This window comes from Apodemus sylvaticus, chromosome 6 (genome assembly GCF_947179515.1).
Source record: "Apodemus sylvaticus chromosome 6, mApoSyl1.1, whole genome shotgun sequence".
Classification (NCBI taxonomy): domain Eukaryota; kingdom Metazoa; phylum Chordata; class Mammalia; order Rodentia; family Muridae; genus Apodemus; species Apodemus sylvaticus.
Window position 1 is genome coordinate 4,410,841 of NC_067477.1, and position 21,858 is coordinate 4,432,698.

The window sequence follows — 21,858 nt, forward strand, 5'->3', positions numbered from 1 at the left end:
GGGATAAGGAAATGTGGAAGTTTGGACCTGGAGTGTGGCAATGAGTGGAGTATAGAAAATACAAGTATTAGAGAATAAATATTAGAATTCACAATGTATTATGATCACTGCTATTCTTTACAAACTTCTTCTAGCACCTTCCCACTCACCCAATTACTCAGCCTTTCATTTTTGGATAGAAAGATAAAACACATAGTGGCTGGATATAAAATTAACTCAAACAAATTAGTAGGCCTCCTATATGCAAAGAATAAACAGGCAGAGAAAGAAATTAGGAAAATGAAACTCTCACAAGTGTCACAAACAATACAAAGTATCTTGGTTTGACTCTAACCATACAAGTGAAACATTTGTATGACTAGAAGTTCAAGTCTCTGAAAAAATATCGAAGCAGACATCAGAAGTTGGAAAGATCTACCATGATCATGGTTTGGCAGGATTAATATAGTAAAAATGGCCATCTTGCTGAAAGCAAACTACAGATTCAATCCAATCCCTATCATAATGTGAAATCAATTCTTCATAGGGTTAGAAAAAGCAATTCTCAAAGACTTCTAGACTAACAAAAAGCCCAGGATAGCTAAAACTATTCTCAACAATGAAAGAACCTCTGGCAGAAACAGTATCCCAGACCTCAAGCAGTACTACAGAGCAATAGTACTAAAAACTGTATGTTATTCATACAGTGACAGGCAGATCAATCAATGGAATAGAATTGAAAACACAGAAATGAACCCACACACCTATGGTCACTTGATATTTGACAAAGGAGCTAAAAACATCCAGTAGAAAAATGATAGCACTTTCAACAAATGGTGCTGGTTCAACTGGCAGTTAGCATGCAGAAGAATACAAATTAATCCATTCTTATCTCCTTGTAGAAAGCTCAAGTCCAGAGGGATCAAGGCTCTATACATAAAACCAGATATACTGAAACTAATAGAAAGGAAAATGGGGAAGAGCCTTGAGCAAATGGACACATGCAGGGAGCCATGATTCGCCGCCATTACAAGATGTCGCTCACTTCCTTACCGGCCAGAGACAAACTCCATATATGGCCAAACCTCACCAAGTAGCCCGCCAAGCCTTTGCACATGCGCGTCATATGACTTGTCCCTAGCCAATACCGAGGCTCACAAGATCGGCAGACTGGCACTGGCCTATCAGGTTTTCTCCTGGCTCCTTTCACATGAAAAATTGGAAGCCGCAAGAGAGCTAGTAAAGGAACAATTGCACTTAGGTCACATTGAACCCTCCATCTCTCCTTGGAATACTCCAATTTTTGTCATAAAAATGGCCTCGGGCAAATGGAGATTGCTTCATGATTTGAGAGCAGTCAATGCACAAATGCAGATCATGGGGGCAGCACAAAAGGGCTTGCCCTTGCTTTCAGCATTGCCAAAGGATTGGCCACTTATAGCCTTGGATATTAAAGATTGCTTCTTTTTGATTCCCCTTTGCCCTGGAGACAGGGAGCACTTTGTTTTTACATTGCTGTCTGTTAATCATGAGCAACCAGACACTCACTTTCAGTGGAAAGTGCTTCCCCAAGGGATGGCCAATAGCCCCACTATGTGCCAGTTATATGTGGATGCAGCCCTGTCCTCGGTTAGGCAGAGGTTCCCCTCACTGAGATTGATCCATTATATGGATGACATTCTCCTTGCAGCTTCCTCAAGAGAAGTCCTATTAAAGGCCTTCCAAAACACTACATCTACCCTAGAAGGGTGGGGGGCTCACTGTGGCGCCAGAAAAGGTACAGATGTCCACAATTGTAAAATTCCTGGGGACAGCTATTGCCCCAAAGACCATCCGGCCCCAAAAGATTGTTATACATGTCTTAAGGACCCGTATCACTTCCAACGATTAATCACGTAAGGACCCTCAATGACTTCCAATGATTAATGGGGGACATTAATTGGGTCATGGGACATTTAAACCTCCCCCAGTCAGAGCTTCTGCCTTTATTTGCTATTTTAGAAGGCAATCCGGATATTTTGTCCCCAAGGGAGCTGACATCAGCTCCCTCTGCAGCCCTGCTTAGGGTTAAAGAGGCTTTGACCAAGGCTCAACTCTGCCAACTCGATCCATCACGTCCCATTCTTTTGTGCATTTTAAGGACTAAAGGCTATCCCACAGGTGTGCTCTGGCAGGATGGCCTGCTGTGGTGGCTCCACGGTAATTCCTTGGGGGCAAAAAGCATTCAATATTACCCCAATCTTGTAGCCTCCCAGGCTCTATTAGGTATGAAATATTGTGTAGCTCATTTTTCAAAACTGCCAGATAAATTGATAATTCCTTATACTAGGGAACAAGTGGAGATCCTTTCTGCCACAATAACTGAATGGGCTATCTTGGTGTGTACATTTTCAAATGTAATAGATAATCACCTCCCAAGGCATCTACTTCTTTCCTTTGTGGAACGAAATGCAGTCTACTTTCCAAAAATAACCTCACACCGTCCCCTGATGGGAGCCCTCACCATTTATACAGATGGCTCAAAAACAGGAAGAGGAGCCATAGTGGTGGAGGGACAAGATCCTATCATTTTAAATTTTCGGCCTGATACTCACCAAGTCACGGAGTGTCTGGTGGTGTTGGAGGTCTTCTCAAAATATTGGGAACCATTTAACCTTTTTTCAGACTCCCAGTATGTTGTTAATGCTGTCGCCTCCTTGGAGGTTGCTGCCTCTATTCGGCAGTCTAGCATGGTGTCTAATATTCTATGGCAAATTCAGAAATGTATACACCAGAGGAAAGAACCCTTATGTCGGCCATATTCGTGCCCATTCCTTGCTTCCTGGCCTGATGGCCGAGGGCAATGCTAGGGCCGACCTTGGAACTAGAACCCTGGCACTGGCGGCAATGAGCCTGCTAGCTGAAGCAAAAGAATTCCATAAGTTGTATCAAGTGCCTGCAAACACCCTAAGGATTAAGTTTGGCCATTCCCCATCATGCTGCCCGAGACATTGTCATGGCTTGCTCATCTTGTGTTACCTCCATCCCCCTAATGTGGGAGTTAACCCTAGAGGCTTAAGGCCTATATCTCTTTGACAAATGGATGTAACCCACTTCCAAGAATTTGGCACGTTAAAATACTTACATGTGTCTGTGGACACCTTCTCAGGCATCATTCATGCTACACCCCTAGCTGGGGAAAGAGTGTCTCATGTAAAAACACACTGCTTGGAAGCATGGGCAGCCTGGGGAAAACCCCTCCGTCTCAAGACAGACAATGGACCTGCCTATGCCTCTGCTGGATTTTGGGCCTTCTGTTCTCAACTTCAGGTTGCCCACACTCTTGACCTACCCTATAACCCTCAAGGGCAGGGTATAGTAGAAAGAGCCAACAAAAGCCTCAAGGACATGCTACACAAACAAAGAATGGGGATAGCGGAGACTGCTACCCCCAAGGAAAGAGCTTCCCTTGCACTTTTTACACTCAATTTTTTGATTTTGGATAGTCAAGGCAACTCAGCAGACAAAAGGCATACAGCAATACCTACCAAAGGAAAGAGAGAAAAGGCCATGTGGAAAGATGTGCTCGATAACAAATGGTATGGACCGGATCCGATTATTACGAGATCCAGGGGTGCTGTTTGTGTTTTCCCACAGGAACGAGAAACCCCACACTGGGTTCTGGCTTGCTTGACAAGGATTCTCCACGATGAAGAGAGTGATGCAGATTCCCCTGCAGAGGAAGACCCTACAGTGGAGCCTGAGCCTGACCCTGTTCCTGATGCTCCAGAGGCAGGGACACGCGGAGCAAAGATGGGGAATTCTGTCGGCTTATCCAAAAGCAATGCCGACTCACCATGATGCAGTAGTTTTCCCCAGGTTTTTTACCACCAATAAGGAAATAGGTCAACCCTATTTAAACCTAAATACCCAAATAGCTACATTGGGAGAAAATCGGAGTCTGATCGAGAAAGGATCCCTATGTTTCTATCTAATACCCCAGAAGGAATCCTCGCTAGAAGACTGCATTCCCTTAAAAAGGCCAAACCTGGCTTGGTTTGATTCTCAAAAAGAAAAATACTTAGAGAGCAATGATAGACAGGGAAATTATATCTTTGGAAAGGAGATTGATGATGGGCCATGGTGATTCACCAACTATAGCTATATAAGAAGGGCTGTCTGGTTTTCAGGCATTTTCCTTGGGTCTCGGAATAATGATTCCTCTATTCCCCCTAGGCAACCAAGATTAGAGCCTAATTATTGGGAGTATTATGTCCCAGGGGACCTTTGGCCCTGGTCCGATTGCCAGACCACTGCGGTCAGGTGGGCTGACAAGTCACATCATTTTACCTTCTCCTCTGATATGCAGGGGCCAATTTTGGATGAAGCCCCCTTTACAAAGGATTGTTTTTGCAGGATGAGAGGATGACACCTTATAACAAATGGCTCCTTTGCGGTATCAATGGTAGTTGCTCAGACCTCTCTCCCCTAGTCCTTTTACAGGGAGGAGAGGCAGGAGTCCATTCTTTTACTTGTGCCAACAACCTAACACAGAGGTGTGCTAATAACGGTCAGTGGATAGATAAATGCAAATCCACCAATGATGGCAAGGGAGATCCTCCAGGCTTTGAATGGAAATTTATAAATATGACTGGAGGCTGAACCAAGAAAAATGAGGCTATTGTTAATTCCACACAATATGCCCCTACCCCAGTCTGTCTTTACCCACCTTTTCTGTTTATCTTATCTAATGAATCCTTTGTGAATTGCACGGCTGGTACTTGCTAGATGGGACAGTGCTGGGACTCTCGCCAATTTACTCGAGCCATGGTGGCCCGCGTTCCGCGCTGGGTACCGGTTCCGGTGGAAGCCCCTAGTACTATGACACTGTTCCAACACAAGAGAGATTTTGGCATAACAGCAGTGGCACTATCAGCTAGTGCCGTGGCAGCCACCGCAGCAGGGCTGGCCATGCATTCCACAGTCCAGACAACCGAGGCTCTTAATCAACTCTCTGCTTCAGTGGCTCAGGCTGTAGAAAAGAAAATCCATATGGATGGTCATATCCGAGGAGGAATCACTGTCCTCAATCAGCGCATCGATTTAATCCAAGAGCAAGTGGATGTGCTTTGGCAACTGGCCCAGCTGGGCTGTGAGTGTAAATACCAGGCTCTGTGCGTCACAAGCATCCAATATGAAAATTATACCAAGGCCGCACATCTGTCACACTCTCTCTCTCTTTGTTTATTGCAGGGAATTGGCCCGAAGAGTTTGATAGTACCCTAGAGGAACTGCGGCAGGCTGTAGTCACCATCAACTCCAACCCCGTGGATCCCAGCCTGCCGATGGGACTGACCTCTTGGATAGCTTCCACTTTCTCTTTCTTTAAGGAGTGGGTGGGGGTTGGGATGTTTGTAGTTTGCTGCTTGGGAGGATGCGTGGCTTGCCTGTGGTTGTTGTGCCATCTCTGAACTCAATCAAAAAGGGATAAAGTCATAATTTCTCAGGCCCTGGCCACTTTGGAGCATGGTTCCTCGCCCCAGATCTGGCTATCGGCCTTGAAGGGCTCGTCAGCGTCTCGATTGTAGCCCCTATGTACCAAGGGGGCCCCGACTTCCTCCTCCAGGGCATACGATCCCGTTCAGATGCTCATGCGCACAGGATGCGAGGCTTAGCACTGCACTCGGGGACCTTTAATGCAACCCGAGGAGGGCATATTCGACTGCATACGGGTTGGTACCCCAGAACCCGTCTCTGAGCAAAAGGTACCAGACGGGTTTGATGAAATCCATTGGGAATATGACCCAAACGGGCATCAATACAATGTGCACAAGTCCACCAAATGGACAGCTCCACTTATCAGAGGTCGGGCCTCTACTCTCGCCTGTGCGCGTGTTCTTTAAAAGAAAAGGGGCAGCTGGTGGGAGCCGTGAGTCGCCACCATTACAAGATGGCGCTCACTTCCTTACAGGTCAGAGACAAACAACTCCATATATGGCCAAACCTCACCAAGTAGCCCGCCAAGCCTTTGCGCATGAGCGTCATATGACTTGTCCCTAGCCAATCCCGAGGCTCACAAAATCGGCAGACTGGCACTGGCCTATCAGGTTTTCGCCCGTGTCCCTACTCCCTATATAAGCTTCACCCGCTCGGCCATCTTGCCCTTTCACTTCCTGCTCGCTCTCAACTAAGGGGCTCCAATAAAGTGTGATCTGAGAAGAATCCTCATGTGACGATCATTCTTCCTCGCTGGTCGAGGGGTGCGCGTTGCAGACACAGGGGAAAATTTTATGAAGAGAGCATAGCTTATGCTCGAAGATTAATAATGGACAAATGGGACCTCATAAAATTGCAAAACTTCTGTATGGCAATGGACAATGTCAATAGGACAAAACAGCAAGCAACAGATTGGGAAAATATCTTTACCAATACTAATCCAATAGAGGGCTAATATCCAATATATACAAAGAACTCAAGAATTTAGACTCCAGAGAAACAAATAGCACTATTAAAAAATATAGTACAGAGCTAAAAAAGGATTCTCAACTGAGGAATACTGAATGGCTGAGAAGCACCTAAAGAAATGTCCAGCATCCTTTACCACCACAGAAATGCAAATAAAAACAAGCCTGAGATTACATCTCACACCAGTCAGAATGGCTAAGATCAAATACTCAGGCAAGTTCAGATATTAGTGAGGATGTGGAGAAAGAGAAACCACTCCTCCATTGCTGGTGAGATTGCAAGCTGGTAAAACAACTCTGGAAATCAGTTTGGCAGTTCGTCAGTAAACTCTACATAGTACTAACTGAGGAACCAATTATACCACTCCAACATGTAATAAGGACACATGTTCCTAGCAGCCTTATTTATAATACCCAGAAGCTGGAAATAACCCAGACATCCCTCAACAGAGCAATGAATATAGAAAATGTGGTACATTTACACAATGAGACTATACTAAGCTATTAAAAACAATGAATTCATGAAATTCTTAGGCAAATGGATGTAACTCGAAAATATCATCTTGAGTGAGGTAACCCAATCACAAAAGAACACACATGGTATGAACTCACTGATGAGTGCATATTAGCCCATAACCTCAGAACACCAAAGATACAATTCCCAGACCAAATGAATATTAAGTAGGAGAAGGAAGACCAAAATATGGATACTTTGGTCCTTTCTTTAAGGGAGAAAAAAAATACGCATGGGAGAGGATACAGAGACAACGTGTGGATAAGAGACTTAAAAGAAGACCATCCAGAGACTGTCCCACCTGGGAATCCATCCCATATAGAGTCACCAAACCCATACACTATTGTGGATACCAACAAGCACCTGCTAACAGGAGCCTGATATAGCTGTCTCCTGAGAGGCTCTGCCAGTACACGAGAAATACAGAGGTGGATGCTCTCATCCAACCATTGGACTGAGCACAAGGTCCCTAAGGGAGGAACTAGAGAAAGAAACAACTGAGCTGAAGGAGCTTGCATCCCCATAGGAGCAACACCAATATGAACCAACCAGTACTCCCAGAGCTCCCAGGGACTAAACCACCAACCAAAGAATACACATGGTGGGACCAATGACTTCAGTGGCATATGTAGTAGAGGATGGCCCTGTTGAACATCAAATGAGGAGAGGCTCTTCATCCTGGAAAGGCTCAATGCCCCAGGGAAGGCTCAATGCTCCAGTATGGGACAATGCCAGGATGAGGAAGCTGGAGTGGGTGGGTTAGTGAGCAGGGGCAGAGGAGATGGGATAGGGTGTTTTTGGAGGGGAAACCAGGAAAGGGAACGGCATTTGAAATGTAAATAAAGAAAATATCTAATAAAAATTTAAAAAAAATTAAAAGAATGAGAAAACACATAAAAAGTGGATAACATTGTAATAAAGATGAAATTATCTCTCTCTCTCTCTCTCTCTCTCTCTCTCTCTCTCTCTCTCTCTCTCTCTCTCACACACACACACACACACACACACACACACACACACTCACACATCCACTCACAAACTCATAATTGGAACTCCATAAGTATGATATGTGTTTTAAATATGTGTGCCATAAAATTACTGCAGAAAACAATGGGAGCAAATATTCACAAAAACACTGTTGAATACATTTTGTGCTGACCTTCTACTGTTAGAGATGTATCCTTCATTAAATGTGGTTAATAAACTCAAACCATTGGAGAAATCTAATTTTTCCTTTGGACATGAATGTCAATTTCTAAAACTTATTGGTTAAGGGTGAGAACCCGTGGCCATATCCTTCTATCAACACTAGGTCTTCATGAGGATGGAGTCTGTGTGTGCATACACTGTGCATGCTGTCAGTCTCTGTAGGTTCATATGTGCAGGAGTCCTCTTATATCTGGAAGTCAGTTTTTTTGGCAGATTCACTGTTCTCCCATGCAGGTTCCTCTGTTCAAAGTTTTCTACATAAAAATAAAACCCAAAGCTCAACCCTGCGGCTTCTTCTATTCAGCTTTCTTCAAGTGTATAACTCACACAACTGTAGAGCATGACCAGAACCAGACCACTGCCATAACACTAACAACTAAATTTCAAGTCTGCATATCACCAGTGTTTGCACACTTTCCTTAAATGTATTATCTTTTAAAAACATAATGTATCAGCAGACCCATAAATCCACACTACATTCTGAAAATAAAATTAACTCATCAACATAAAGACATTCTCAAATATGAACTAGGCAATTATGAAGTATTGATTACATTTTGATTATTAGTTTAGAAATAAGTATTTAAGTCTTTTCTTTTTACTATATAATGCATATTTTTGGTTCCCAATATCCTTATTTTTCTTTTGCTACATGCATTCAGTATCCTCTATATTTTTTTATTTTTACTTACACTGTAGATCCTAGATTTCATCTTACCTCTCTCTTCATAGTTCAATATGCTTTATTCTATACCAATGACTTAGTCTCCTTTTCCTACCACCATTTAATGTTTGAAATATCATGCCTCATCTATCTGAGATTTCTGCTTTAATTTTTCTCAATTTTAATATTTTATATGCTTTATATTACTCAGACCCAATAACCCATTTCTAGACTCTTGGCCTCTAAAAATTTAAAAACTATTCAATTCCTGGAGTCTCATATAAAAGAAAATGTGAAGCATGTGTTTCTAAGGACCTGGGCAACCTCACCGAGCAGTTTTTCCAGGGTCTTCCGCATATGCATACACTGCATATTTCATGTCTTTACATGAGGAATACTTCATGGTTTGTACTCCACATATTGTGACTTTCGATTTGCCCTTTATTATGAATCTAGATATATTCCATTTCCCAGCTGCTGTGCATGGAGCAGCAATAAACATGAATGTGTAAGTGTCTCTGTAATAATAAAGAATCATTTCAGTACATGCTTGGGAGGGATGGAGCTGGTACCACAGCCCAGGTTTATTTACTCTTCTTGTTGACATTTTCAAACAGAATCCCAAAGTCAGTACACTACATTAGTTTACACTTACATCAACAATGAGTAAAGATGACAAGTTTCAATACCCATGCCATTATTTTTTCACATTTGCATTTTTCTAATCGGGACACTAACTTTCTTTAATCTCCACTTAGCTAAGCACTATAGTACAGAACATAGAGAAACCAAACTTCAACTGATCAGTATAGTCTACCTGTTGCTTTGATTTCCTAGTATAGGACAGTGTCATGCTGCTTAGAAAAAACACAAAGGCCTCAGTGATCTTATACAGTACCTGACCTAGCAGTTTATAATATCATCCTTCAGATTAGATGAACCCACTAGCACGTGACTTTTGTGTAATTACCAACTGTTTTCCAATTGCATATATGGTCTGTTGCATAGGAAAGACTTCATCCCAGATAAACATGGTCCAAATCACGTGCCTATAGATGACATAGGCCTAATAGATCCTAGTTGAACTTTCAGTGGTCAAGTTGACAAACTGTCTCATAATATATGTTTTTATGCATTAGACTGTTGCTCTTCTCATCACAGGGGCTTCTCATTGAAGTGTGTAATAACTGATATAGACACCCATGACTGTTCTGGTTTAGAGAATGAGGAGATGCAAATATTCATTTTATTTTACAAATTTATCCCAACCTTAATCCCTAATCTTGTAAATCTATCAGAGGAGCAGATCCCTCAATTCCCAGGTCCCCTCCCTCAGTGATCAACACTAAACATAGAATACTCAAGAAGGAGTTGACACTAAGGTAAGATTCCTTGTTCATTTTTAAGTTTTCTAATCAAAATTTTAAGGGAATTTCTTATGTGAGTACTGATATAGCAGATACTGTATCCATAAATCCTTGTCTTTCATGATGCTTGTATCACATGTCTAGAACAACAATCCAGAACTCAATGTTTTTGCTAGGCATGGTGACAAGATACATGATAAAGTACCTACACTCCTTGAAGTTCATGAGCAGGGATCTCTCTTTTTAACACTCACCACCCTACATCTTATTGCAGGCAGACATCAGTGGCTGTGATACTGAGGCAGTGGAAGAGCAGCCTGACTACTGGACAGGTGTGGGCATAATTCAGGAATTTTCACATCCTTACCCCAGAGCTGAGTGCAGCAGGGCTGAAATCAGTGTTGGAGGTATATTATCTGTATTTAAGATCTCCCAGACAGTTACATTCATCATATACTTGTGTCTCTGAGAAAGGACATGAATGCCATAATTCCTGACATGACATAGACATCTGAATTTCCGCACCATTTCAATATTCTCAGAAATTTGCTCTGGCCACTGCAGGGCAACACTGGTGATGGGAAATTCATGGCAGTAGAGTCCTGGGACACTCAGGCCAATGTTCTCAGCACAAAGTTTGCCCCCTAGAGACAAAGGCAGGGAAAAAGGAACAAAGACAAGAAATAAAGGATGAGGGAGAAGGGGAATTGATCAAGGGAGAGGGAGGATTCGTCCCTGAATAGGACAAAGGAAAATCTTTGTTTGCAAAAGAAAATAGCTGTTTATGAAGATAAAGCGGATGACCTATGTTAAGAAGAGGGCTTTATTTCAAATTGGACATGCTAATTAGGATATCCAAAGGGGCTATTGATTGATCGATCGATCGATTGATTGATTGATGGATTTTATGTTCCAATTGCTGCCCTCACCTCTGGTACTCCATAAAAAGTCCCTCCTTCTATTTTCTTCCTTTCTCTTCTAAGAGGGTAGGTGCACCACTAGATATCCTCCAATCTAGGCCCATCCAGTCTCTGCAATGTTTGTGGTATCATCTTCCACTGAGGCCAGACAAGGAGTTGAGTAAGTGGCATGGTTTCCAAGGGGGTAACAACTTTAGTGACAGACTCCACTCCTCTTATAGGGAAACAGATATGAAGACTGAGCTAACCAACTAATATATATATATTCTGGGCACCTTGGACCAGTCCATGTATGTTCTTTGGTTGGTGTCTCAGTCCCTGAGAGCCCCTGCAATTATTGAGTGATTCTCATTGCAGATCTCTAAGATCAGACCTTTTATCTGGCAGGTCCTTTTTATTTTCTCTATGCAGAGTGTTTACTATTTACCATCCTTGTCAATGCAGTTTTCTTTCAGCACAACATTCCAAACTGTTTGAGGTTCTAAGGGTCAGACAGGACCTGAGTTGCTTCAACATTTTAGTTATTGATATCAACAGTCTCACTTCTACGTACAATTATTGTAAAATTCTTTCTACTCTGTCTATTAAACAATGTAGGATGAGTGATTTACCCTCTTGACACTGGTACTCTTCCAGAAGTATAGCCTGGTGAAGACAGGAATGAAGCTGTTAATTCCTGCCATTATGTTTTTAGACATGGGAACTGGTAGAGCTCAATCAAACTGCCTCCAAGGTAGAATCTGTCTTTGAAAGGGACATCTCCTTGTCTTAGTCAGGGTTTCTATTCCAGCACAAACACCATGACCAAGAACCAAGTTGGGGAGGAAAGGGTTTATTTTGCTTACACTTCCACATAGCTGTTCATCACTAACGGAATTCAGGACTGGAACTCAAGTAGGTCAGGAAGCATGAGCTGATGCAGAAACCATGGAGGGATGTTACTTACTGGCTTGCTTTCCCTGGCTTGCTCAGCCTGCTCTCTTATAGAACCCTAGATTGCCAGGCCAGAGATGGTACCACCCACAAGGGGTCCTCCCCCTTGATCCCTAATTGAGAAAATGCCCCACAGCTGGATCTCATGGAGGTACTTCCCCCAACTGAAGTTCCTTTCTCAGTGATAACTCCAGTCTGTGTCAAGTTGACACACAAAACCAGCCAGTACACCCTCATATATTCTGGGCCATCTAAAGTCTACATGAGTAGCAGAACAGAAATAAAGAGTTAAGATTCCAGTTTCTAAGAAAGCACAGAGTTCAAAAGAAAAGAAGCCAGTGGGTTTCAGGCACAGAATAAGCAAGGGAGTGTTAAGATTCCAGAAACCATCACTATCTATCCCCCAGTACAGTTAGAGATTGTTACAAGGCCAGAGATCATCAGTCTTTTGTTTAACTCTTTTTCACGTCAGCTCCAAACCTCCAAAGGCCGGAGCAGCCCTCAGTGCTGTTTATGGTATTTATGTAAATTAAAAATAATTTCATATAAACACTAGTTAGCATGTATGATGTGTGCTCAGGTATGAGCAAGGAACATGTGTGAAAAACCCCACAGAGGATCAGTAAAAATACTTTGGATAAAGCACTGAGTTCTTAGATTAGATGTGGTGAGAGTTACTGAGGGATACTCACAGGTTCATGTGTACTGACCTGAAATAATATTATGAAAAATATTATGGTAAGTTTCAAGCTCTATGAGACTTCTGGCATCTGAGAGACAGAACATCAACTTGTGACCAGGTTTCCAGCCAGATATTCTAAGAACTCACAGCAGGGCCCAAACTTTGGCTCCAGTGTGTCCAGAGTCCATTGAGAGAATGGAGCTTTGATTCCAGTGGTATCTGAGGCCAATGCAGGTGTGGAATTCTGATCTCTGAAATGCAAAATGTCACTGCAGAAGCTGTGATCCTGGACACCTTTGGGTCTTGTACTTCTAATCAAAGACCCCTGATAGTTGATGAACTACAGGTGGTGTGAAGTTTGATATTCTGACTCCAGTAGGTTCATAGAGTGCAGGGACGACCAGGTTTTACACCACCTAGTTACCTCGGAGCTTAGTGTGCAGCTTCAGCTATAGTCGTTTTGATACATAGCTAACTTCAGCAACTTTTTTTGATGATTAACACCACGTTCTTCTAGCTAAACTTCGTGCAGATATGCCTCTAAGAAGAGACATATAATCCCAATATCACAAAAGCATCTGAAGATGTAAAAACATGCACTCTTTAACAGATGTATGAAGCACAAGAAAATAGTATAAAAAAATGTATGGCATGATCATTACTGGAGACACAATACCAATCATCCAGTTCCTATCTGAGGGAATTCAAAATTACAGAAATATATGAAATGTCTTGAAAGAATTTGGAATCTTAATACTCAAAAGAACTGACAATCACACAGAAGAACCAAACAAATATACCTTAGTTATGGGAATCTATTCAAGATCTTGACAAGGCAGTCTCCAAAGTGAATGCAACAGTTAATAAGGTGGAGGGCAAAACTCAGAATGTGGAGTAAAAAAATTGCAAGGAGTTTAAAACATTGAAAAATAATCATACAATAGTGCTTGAAATGATGAGATGGGCAGCCAAACAAAAACTACAACAGATATTATCATTAACAGACAAATCCATGAAGAAGAATGAGTTTCATTGATGAAGGATACAGTTGAATAAATAATATAAACAGACAATTATAAGGAAAAAATCAGTAACACACATGATATTTCCTAGAAGTCCAGGATATGTGCAAGAAGCCAAACCTGAGAATTCACAGTGTAGAAGAAGAACAGATAAAATTGAAAAAGATCAACTAATTAGAAAGATTATATGAAATTTACAGAAAGAAGTAGGCTTCTAAATGACAAGAGCTATGTCAAACACCAAATAGTCATGAGCATGGTATATTACAATCAGGATGTCAAATATAAAAAACAAAGAAACAATCCTAAAAGAAGCATTCCAAACCACCAATTCACATACAAAGATAGAAATAGCAGCATTATCCCAGACCTTTCATTAGCAACCACAAAGACTGAAAAGACATGGAATGCAATAGTTCAAGTTCTGAAAATGAGCAACTGTGAACCAAGAATTTTATGCCCTGCTAAGCTATCTTTCAAAATTGATGGAAAAATGAAAGTATCTCAAGTAAATTCAATTTGATGCAGCTCTTGATGACCAAGTGGGCACTGTAGGAAGTTCTTAGTGGAATGTTTTACAGGAAGAAAGATGAAAGGTAGCCTCACTGTTGGTAAGCATGCTAGACCAGGGAAGAAACAACCATGTCCAACACAGCAGCTCACCAAACCCTCAGAACTAGTACAGAAACAAGAAAATACATCAAGACTGTTATGTGTTGATGTATTTAATTTCTGTTATGTGTAATTTAACCAAACATGCTACTGCCTTCTCAGGTGCTCTGCCTGTGCTCTGAACTCTCCTGGTTCCCTTTGTTCCATCTGTCTTCGCCCAGGATGGAATGCAACCATCTCCCAACATGGGAATTGGGAGCTGCTGTCCATGCTCCATCAGCTATGACTTGCTTCTGGCTAGTTTCACCAAGCTGCCATCAACCAACCTGTCTTTTCTCTTTCTCCTGCCTACATTAGCTCTACTAAGAAGAAAAACACTAGACAGCTTTCTTATTTTAAAACTAGCCAAGTAACACAATTGTTAGGCACAGAAATTGCCTACCCTAAACTTATCAGCTAGCCTACATCAGCTATCTGCTGGTGGTGGAGGCCACCGGTTCTGGCTGCCTCAAGAACTTACATGGTGGTTATTGTGTCCTTCTCATTCCAAGCCTGACTTGAAGTGCTCCCTTCTCTTTCTTCTGGGACATGAAAATCCCAGAAGTTTCCATTTGCCTATCAATTGAGTTTCACCTTCTTTATTGACCAAATCAAGAACCAATTAAATTTCAGGAACCAAAATTTAATATCAGCTTCTCCACCATATGAAAAAATATTCTGGAAAACAGAAAAATGCCCAACAAACTTATAGGAAATAGCAAACATCTTTTTAACTAACCTTAAATGTAAATGGCCTTGATGCATCATCAAAAATATAAAACAAATTAACAAAATTAAAAAAATTATATTCTGTATTCAGGAAACTATCAAAATCTTATCAAAGGATGAAAAAAGAACATTAAGCAACTAGAAAACATAAAAACCTGATGTAGTTATCTCAATTAGTCAAAGTAAACATTCCACTAAAATTAATTAAAAGAGATTACAGTGTTTGTTGCATAATGGTAAACAGAACAATTCATCAAAGAGATATAATAATTTTAAATCCTGACGCATAATTTTTGGATCCCTAATTCTATAAAGAAACACTAAAAGGCAAAACTCTACATAGATCGTGACACAATAACAATTTTGGGACTTCAATATCGATGGCTGATAATCGATGGGAGGTTGTGGTTATTCAACTTCAAGAAGAACCTACGTGGCCCCTGAAAGAAAAGAGGATAAGGCCTTTATAAAGTGTGGGTCTGTCAGTGAAGAACCCATCAGAACGTCACCCATTCAAGGACTAATTCACTGTGAAGCAGATGTCTGCCACCACAAAGATTCAGCTTTGTATTACTGTGCAGGAGACACAGTGAGCAGGTTCCCTGTGTGTCAGAAACAAGCCTCTTTGAGGAAGCTCAGGAGCAACAGGGGGTGGTGTAGATCCAGCTTTCACCAAGGAGAGAAACAGTAACAGGTGCAGAGAAACATCTGGAGAGTGAGGTGGTCCTAGGAGACTCTGGGGCTTCTTTTCTAATATTCCACAATTTCAGAGACCACATGATACATGTGATGGAGCTACTCTGACAAGACCACAAATTTAGGACAGTAAAAGGTGTTTGTTAAGTAATTGTGCATATTTTTTATTCATTACATATTAACCTTATTGGACGGACAAAAACCAATTATATAGGCAAGTGACAGAATGATGGAAAATTTCAAACATGATGTGTCAAACGTTGGTTCATCATCATCATCATCACTGTCATCTGCATCTGTAAATCTAATCTGTAACTTCTTTTCACTGGAGGGATTTTTCTCAGTTGGAAAATATGATTGAGCGTGACTTAGGAACACAGCTCTTGATGTTCCATCCACAATGTTGAACCAATGCTGCTCTGCTGGGAAAGTGTAGGAGACCTGGTCCTACTGCCGTGTGATGTCCACAGCTCAGGAGAAGGAGAGAGCGAGAAGCTGGGTGCATTTTCACACTTGACCTTCCTTACATTTTTATTTTCATCACTCATTTTTCTGTATATTTTCTTCTAAAATATTTTAAAAATTAGTAATATTAAACTTTAATATATGTTTTTTTTTTGTGTATGGCAAAAATGGACTCTGAAGGAAGTGAAGAGATGATACCTATACCATACTACTACCAATTACACATGAATATATACAATGTTCCTGACAATATCTGGATATCCAGCCCACCTTTCCCTGTTCACAGCACTCTGGACCTCACATGGCACCAGTTTCTTCACTATACTGTCTTGTGTTTTCATATGAGAGTCTTTCGTTCTGATGTGATGTTGCAGGTATGTACTGTATCCATCCTACTTTTTAGATTTACTCTTAGAACATTTTATTAGCTTGTCAAGACGCAGTTGTCCACTGTTAGAAGTTTAGAATTCCAGCCTACTGGGGATATACCTGAGATTCCTAATATTTCCTGATAAGATATTAACTTTCTTTTCCCTGGCTGGATGCCATTTGTACCTTATGAAATTAGATCCTACCTCTGCTAGTAGACTTTTTATGTCATCTAAAGGAATGTCTGGCTGCTGTTCTACTCTCTGCAGTAATTGGAATCCTATTACTCACACCATCAACATATAACATGCCCTCATCAAAAGAATCCCATGATAGTATTGTCATTTTCAGTCCAAGTGCTTGGGAGTTTCTGAAGGATGGGTTTGTAGTTCCACCTTAGCTAATACATGTTCAGTCTGCAGTGCCTTTCTCCTCACATGTCCTTGTGGTGAACATGGAGACACAGCAATGCTTATGGCACTGATTAAATATACATAAACACTCTAGCTGAGTTGGAAATAGGCTCTCTAGCTGAGTATAACTGAGTACAGGAATTTTGAAAGCTGTAAAATATATCTAATCGAAGAAGTTAATGTGATCCACATTTAGAGTAATACATTCCAATTTTTGAGGCCCAATTGGCATGGTGCTTTATATATAAATTTGTATAAAATCTTGTTGGATTATATTTCTGTATTTTAATTTTTGTACCATGTTGTTCACATCTCTGTACATTTGTGGACTTGGACCTCGAATTACTTCAAGTACATCTGAAAAACTCAGGAAAAATGTCTTCATCCATTGCAGCTCATATCACAGACTTAACATAACACCACACTTTTAGGCCTTCCATGGACAAAGCATATAAAACACAACATCTGTGTTCCTAGTTAGAATTGATATTCTCTCTTCTGAAGAGTCTGTTGTCTGACATTCCAATATTCAGTAAGCAGCAATATTTGTTTTTCTGGCCCTCTTGCTCCTTCATCCAAACCTGGCAACTCAGCCTCTGTGTCATCCATTCCAGGATCTTTCCTTCTGTGGGTCTTTCCTCCTGCCTCATGAATATGTACAGGATGGTCTTTAAGTCTCATGGAGACAATGTCAGAAACCCTTCTATTTCAAGATACATAATTTACTCATAGATAAAAAGTCACTTTGACATTGACAGCCCTCTGGAAAGGAACCCAAGTGTTAGTTCAGGCCTTATTGCCCACCCTACTCTAATGGTTCATGATCTCAGAAGGCACTCACTTTTCTGAGATTTATTTCTCTTTCTTGTGTTGATACAACTTAAGATCTTATTTTGTGGTTTGGACATGTCTTGATATTTTTATCTTTCATACATCTGAGAATATGAGGATTTTTTTCATAAAAGCGACTTGATTGCATTTGGTGTTGATTTCTCAGTCATCTACTCAGGCTCTTTTCCATATACTCATTTATGTTCATGCCAACAAACCACTGCATATCGTTGACCAAAGTTAGGTAAATCTTACTCTCTCTAAGTTCTAAATCATCAATACTGATAAGAACAAAGAACAGTGCATTGTGTTTTAACATTTCTGAAGGCAGTGAAAAAAATTTCCTAAACTTGTGGGCTGTGCCTTCCAGCATCGTTTGCCCACTGTGCCTTCTTCTAAGATCTTCAGCATCTAGGGGAATTGAATAAATTTCTCCCTACTTAGAGTTTCTATTTTCTGCTGTTGATTTTAAAGTTGTCACAAATACAGGTCAGTATAAAGATGAAGGTTTGTCCACTGTGCCTTCTTCTAAGATCTTCAGCATCTAGGGGAATTGACTATATTTCTCCCTACCTAGAATTTCTATTTTCCGCTGTTGATTTTAAAGCTGTCACAACTACATGTCAGTATAAAGATGAAGGTACTGATTGTTGAATAAATAGCAATCTTAAGTTTGTGAGTCAGGAACTTGACACTTCAGTAATGTCAATGAAATCACACTCTTTCCTGGAATTATTTTATTCATCGTTTTCAGCTTGAGATGGCATATACTCTTACACTATTCAGGAAGTCTATAATTAGTGTACCAATTATGTGGAAAAATATATATTGATAAGACTCATAGAGGCCTTAGAAACAGAGAGCATCAAGGTAGTAGTAAAATCGCCCCTTTGAGCTCCTCATCTGTCCTCCATTCAAAAAACATAGGGAAGTATTCTTAGATGAGTGAACAGAGTCACGACCTTTTGTGCTAGAGTGCGGGTCTCCCTCAACCACACTGCAACCCAACATCACTCACTAGAAGTATGTATGGAGGAACCTGGTCTTGTGTATTACATACTCTCTATGAAAAGCAGAAATGAACTCCCTTCAGGGCTCCTGCATCTCCCATCATAGACTGATACCACTTGAGTCCATAAACTTAAGTATGCCATCAGAGTCAGCACCTGGTGAGGGAATGCAAATCTCTCCTGGATCCACCCAACCTCGGGTTGAAAAGCCAAAGCTGGGCCTGTGTACTCACTAGTGTGCAGCCATGGACAGGCTTACTTCCTCACTCCTGCTGCTGATTGTCCCTGCATGTGAGTGCCGAGGCTCCCTGAGGGATGACTGTTTCTATACTCACCTGTTCCAAACTTACCTTCTCCTTTTTCTTTTTCTCCATAGATGTCCTGTCCCAGGTTACTCTGAAAGAGTCTGGCCCTGGGATATTACAACCCTCCCAGACCCTCAGTCTGACTTGCTCTTTCTCTGGGTTTTCACTGAGCACTACTAATATGGGTGTGAGCTGGATCCATCAGTCCTCAGGGAAGGGTCTGGAGTGGCTGGCAACCATTTATTGGGATGATGATAAGTACTACAACCCATCATTGAAAAGTCGGCTTACAATCTCCAAGGACACCTCCAGCAACCAGGTATTCCTCAAGCTGGCCAGTGTGGACACTTCAGATACTGCCACATACTACTGTGCTCGGAGAACACATTGAAACAGTCTCAGTTTTCAGCTGTACATTATTTCAGGCTGGATTTCAGCTCTGTTCCTTCCTATTATATCATAAGAATGTACAGCTACAGCTTTCCTGCTGGCCTCTGTGGTTTCCTGTTTGCTCTTAAATTAAGAGCTTTCTATTCCTTTTCTTCACCCTAGGTCCCTATTATAATGTTCATAAATGATTCTGTGTTTTACTTTATAAAGCTGATGGATGTTTGGTGCTTATACAACGTAGTTCAGAACTATGGTTCCACTCAGTCTTAGGCTTCAAATTCCCACAGTGGAAAATTCCAAATTATTGTAATGTGTACCTTCAGTAAGCATCTGTATATGGTGAAGATGGGATTTACTGGATGAGTATTCTCAAATTGAGTCATCAACCAAAGAGTATCCATAGATACTCCCAAATAATTCAAGGTATTTTGAAGTCTATTTTTTGCTCCCCACAAACTAATTTTAACATCACATGGTTCAAGGCAGCACTTATATATCTCACTGAGCACAGAGAAGTTGATTATGTGTCCATGTAGAATTTTTATTCCTACTGATTAGTGTTCATAGTATTGGAGGTACTTTGTATGGCATTAAAGGAGAAAGGTAATAAGATATCTAACTCTAAAATCTGTTGTCTACGATTATTACCTGTCTGTGTGATAGACATCATAGGGGATCAAACATTGTGGGATTAATCATTCATTCTTTGATGGAATAAAGGCCTATGAGATTAGGGTTAAGGTTAGCCATGGCTGACTCTGCTAGAATTGCCATGAAACTGAAATTGCATAGACCATGGCCCTAAGGGAAAATCATATGCCACTGTTCTGATAGAGCAACATATCAATAAAATCATTTTATTTACATTACCTTACACTTAATCCAGTAACTCATCTACCTGTAATCTGGCACATGTTTTATAGTAGATGGGAAGCTAGAGAGAACCAGAAGTAAACAATTTTTAGAGCAGTGGTACTAAATGAGTTTTTGTCACCAAAGCTTCATCCCAGGACTAAAGGACCATTGCAAAAGAAGATTGTAAGAGTCAGAGATGATGGATTACTCTACAAAAGCAGTCTTATCCAGACACAGTAGAATTGATACACATATGAACTCACATAGACTATGGGAACAAGCACAGGGCTTATATATTTTCAAACCAATGGGAATTTCTACAGAGAGGGGGAAGTAGATATGTGCTCCCACCACTATGTAAGAATCTATCTGCAGCTGGTACTCATCTACAATAGAAGCTTAGTCTTCTACAATGGGAACTTTCTCCTGTATTAACCACACTTGATGTTAGGCCCTATACCCAAGAGATGGCCAAACAAAAGCAACACAATGGCATATTTGTAGTGTTTGTCTCATATAGCTTTACTTAGGCAGTTTATCTTACTAGTTTTTTCATGTATATTTGGTTTCATATTTTGTCTTCTTTTGAGTTTGTGTATGTGTGGATATGTATGTATGACAAGATAGGGTGGACAGTAATAGAGAGAAAGGCAAAGTGACAGAAAGTGAGTTTTGTTTTACCTTTTTGTTTGTTTTTGGTTAAAGAGTGAGAAAAATAAAGGGCATGAAGTTGGGTTGGTAGCAAAGGAATGAGGATCTAAGAAAAGTTGAGGAGAAGAAAAGTGCGATTAGAATATATTGTTTATAAGATATTTTCAATCAACAAAGGTCATTTAAGTTAAACAAACTGGGCAAAGGCCCTAAATCTCATGTACCTCTTAGTTTTCCCTAAATGAAAACACCATGAAAAGACAAAACATGTTTGTTTCTTTCTGGCATGTTCATGCACAACCTGGTTGGAAAGTTTCCAGTAATTTCTGGTCAGTTGTCAATTGTTCTGTTGACACATCTCTTATCATTTCTGTCTTCCTGAACTGAAAATCAGGAAAGAATCTCTGGAGAACATTGCATGTTTCACTGCTCAGACATTTTCTCAGACAGTGCAGAGTCTTCTTAGGTTAATGTTCCTTTTCACACATAATCAAGTATAGCAACAGCCAAACAAATCTCTGTTACTAACAAGAAAGATAAGTTTCCATTACCTTATAACTCCTTGTCCTTCATGATATCATCAGGACAGGAACAGATGTCACCAGCCACATGAAAAGGAAGAAGCAGGCCAGGACTGAAGGAGAAGTAATTGACATACCATTTGTCAGAATACAAGATTGATATAGATTGATTAATTTAAGATATAAGACTATTTGGGAACAAGAGTATGATAAGACTTAAAAGTATAATTAATAAATAT

At 40.7% G+C, this 21,858-nt stretch overlaps 2 gene segments (V, D, J or C); both read left to right on the forward strand.

Annotated features, from left to right (window-relative positions):
• Positions 1–21,858, forward strand: part of LOC127686834 (Ig heavy chain V region 108A-like) — a 142,880-nt gene that overhangs the window by 19,336 nt on the left and 101,686 nt on the right.
• The window catches only part of LOC127686841 (immunoglobulin heavy variable 2-5-like), an 82,839-nt gene continuing 80,054 nt past the window's right edge, over positions 19,074–21,858 (forward strand). Inside the window, 1 exon segment of the V gene segment in view lies at positions 19,074–19,188. Within this exon segment, the coding sequence occupies positions 19,143–19,188 (46 nt within the window).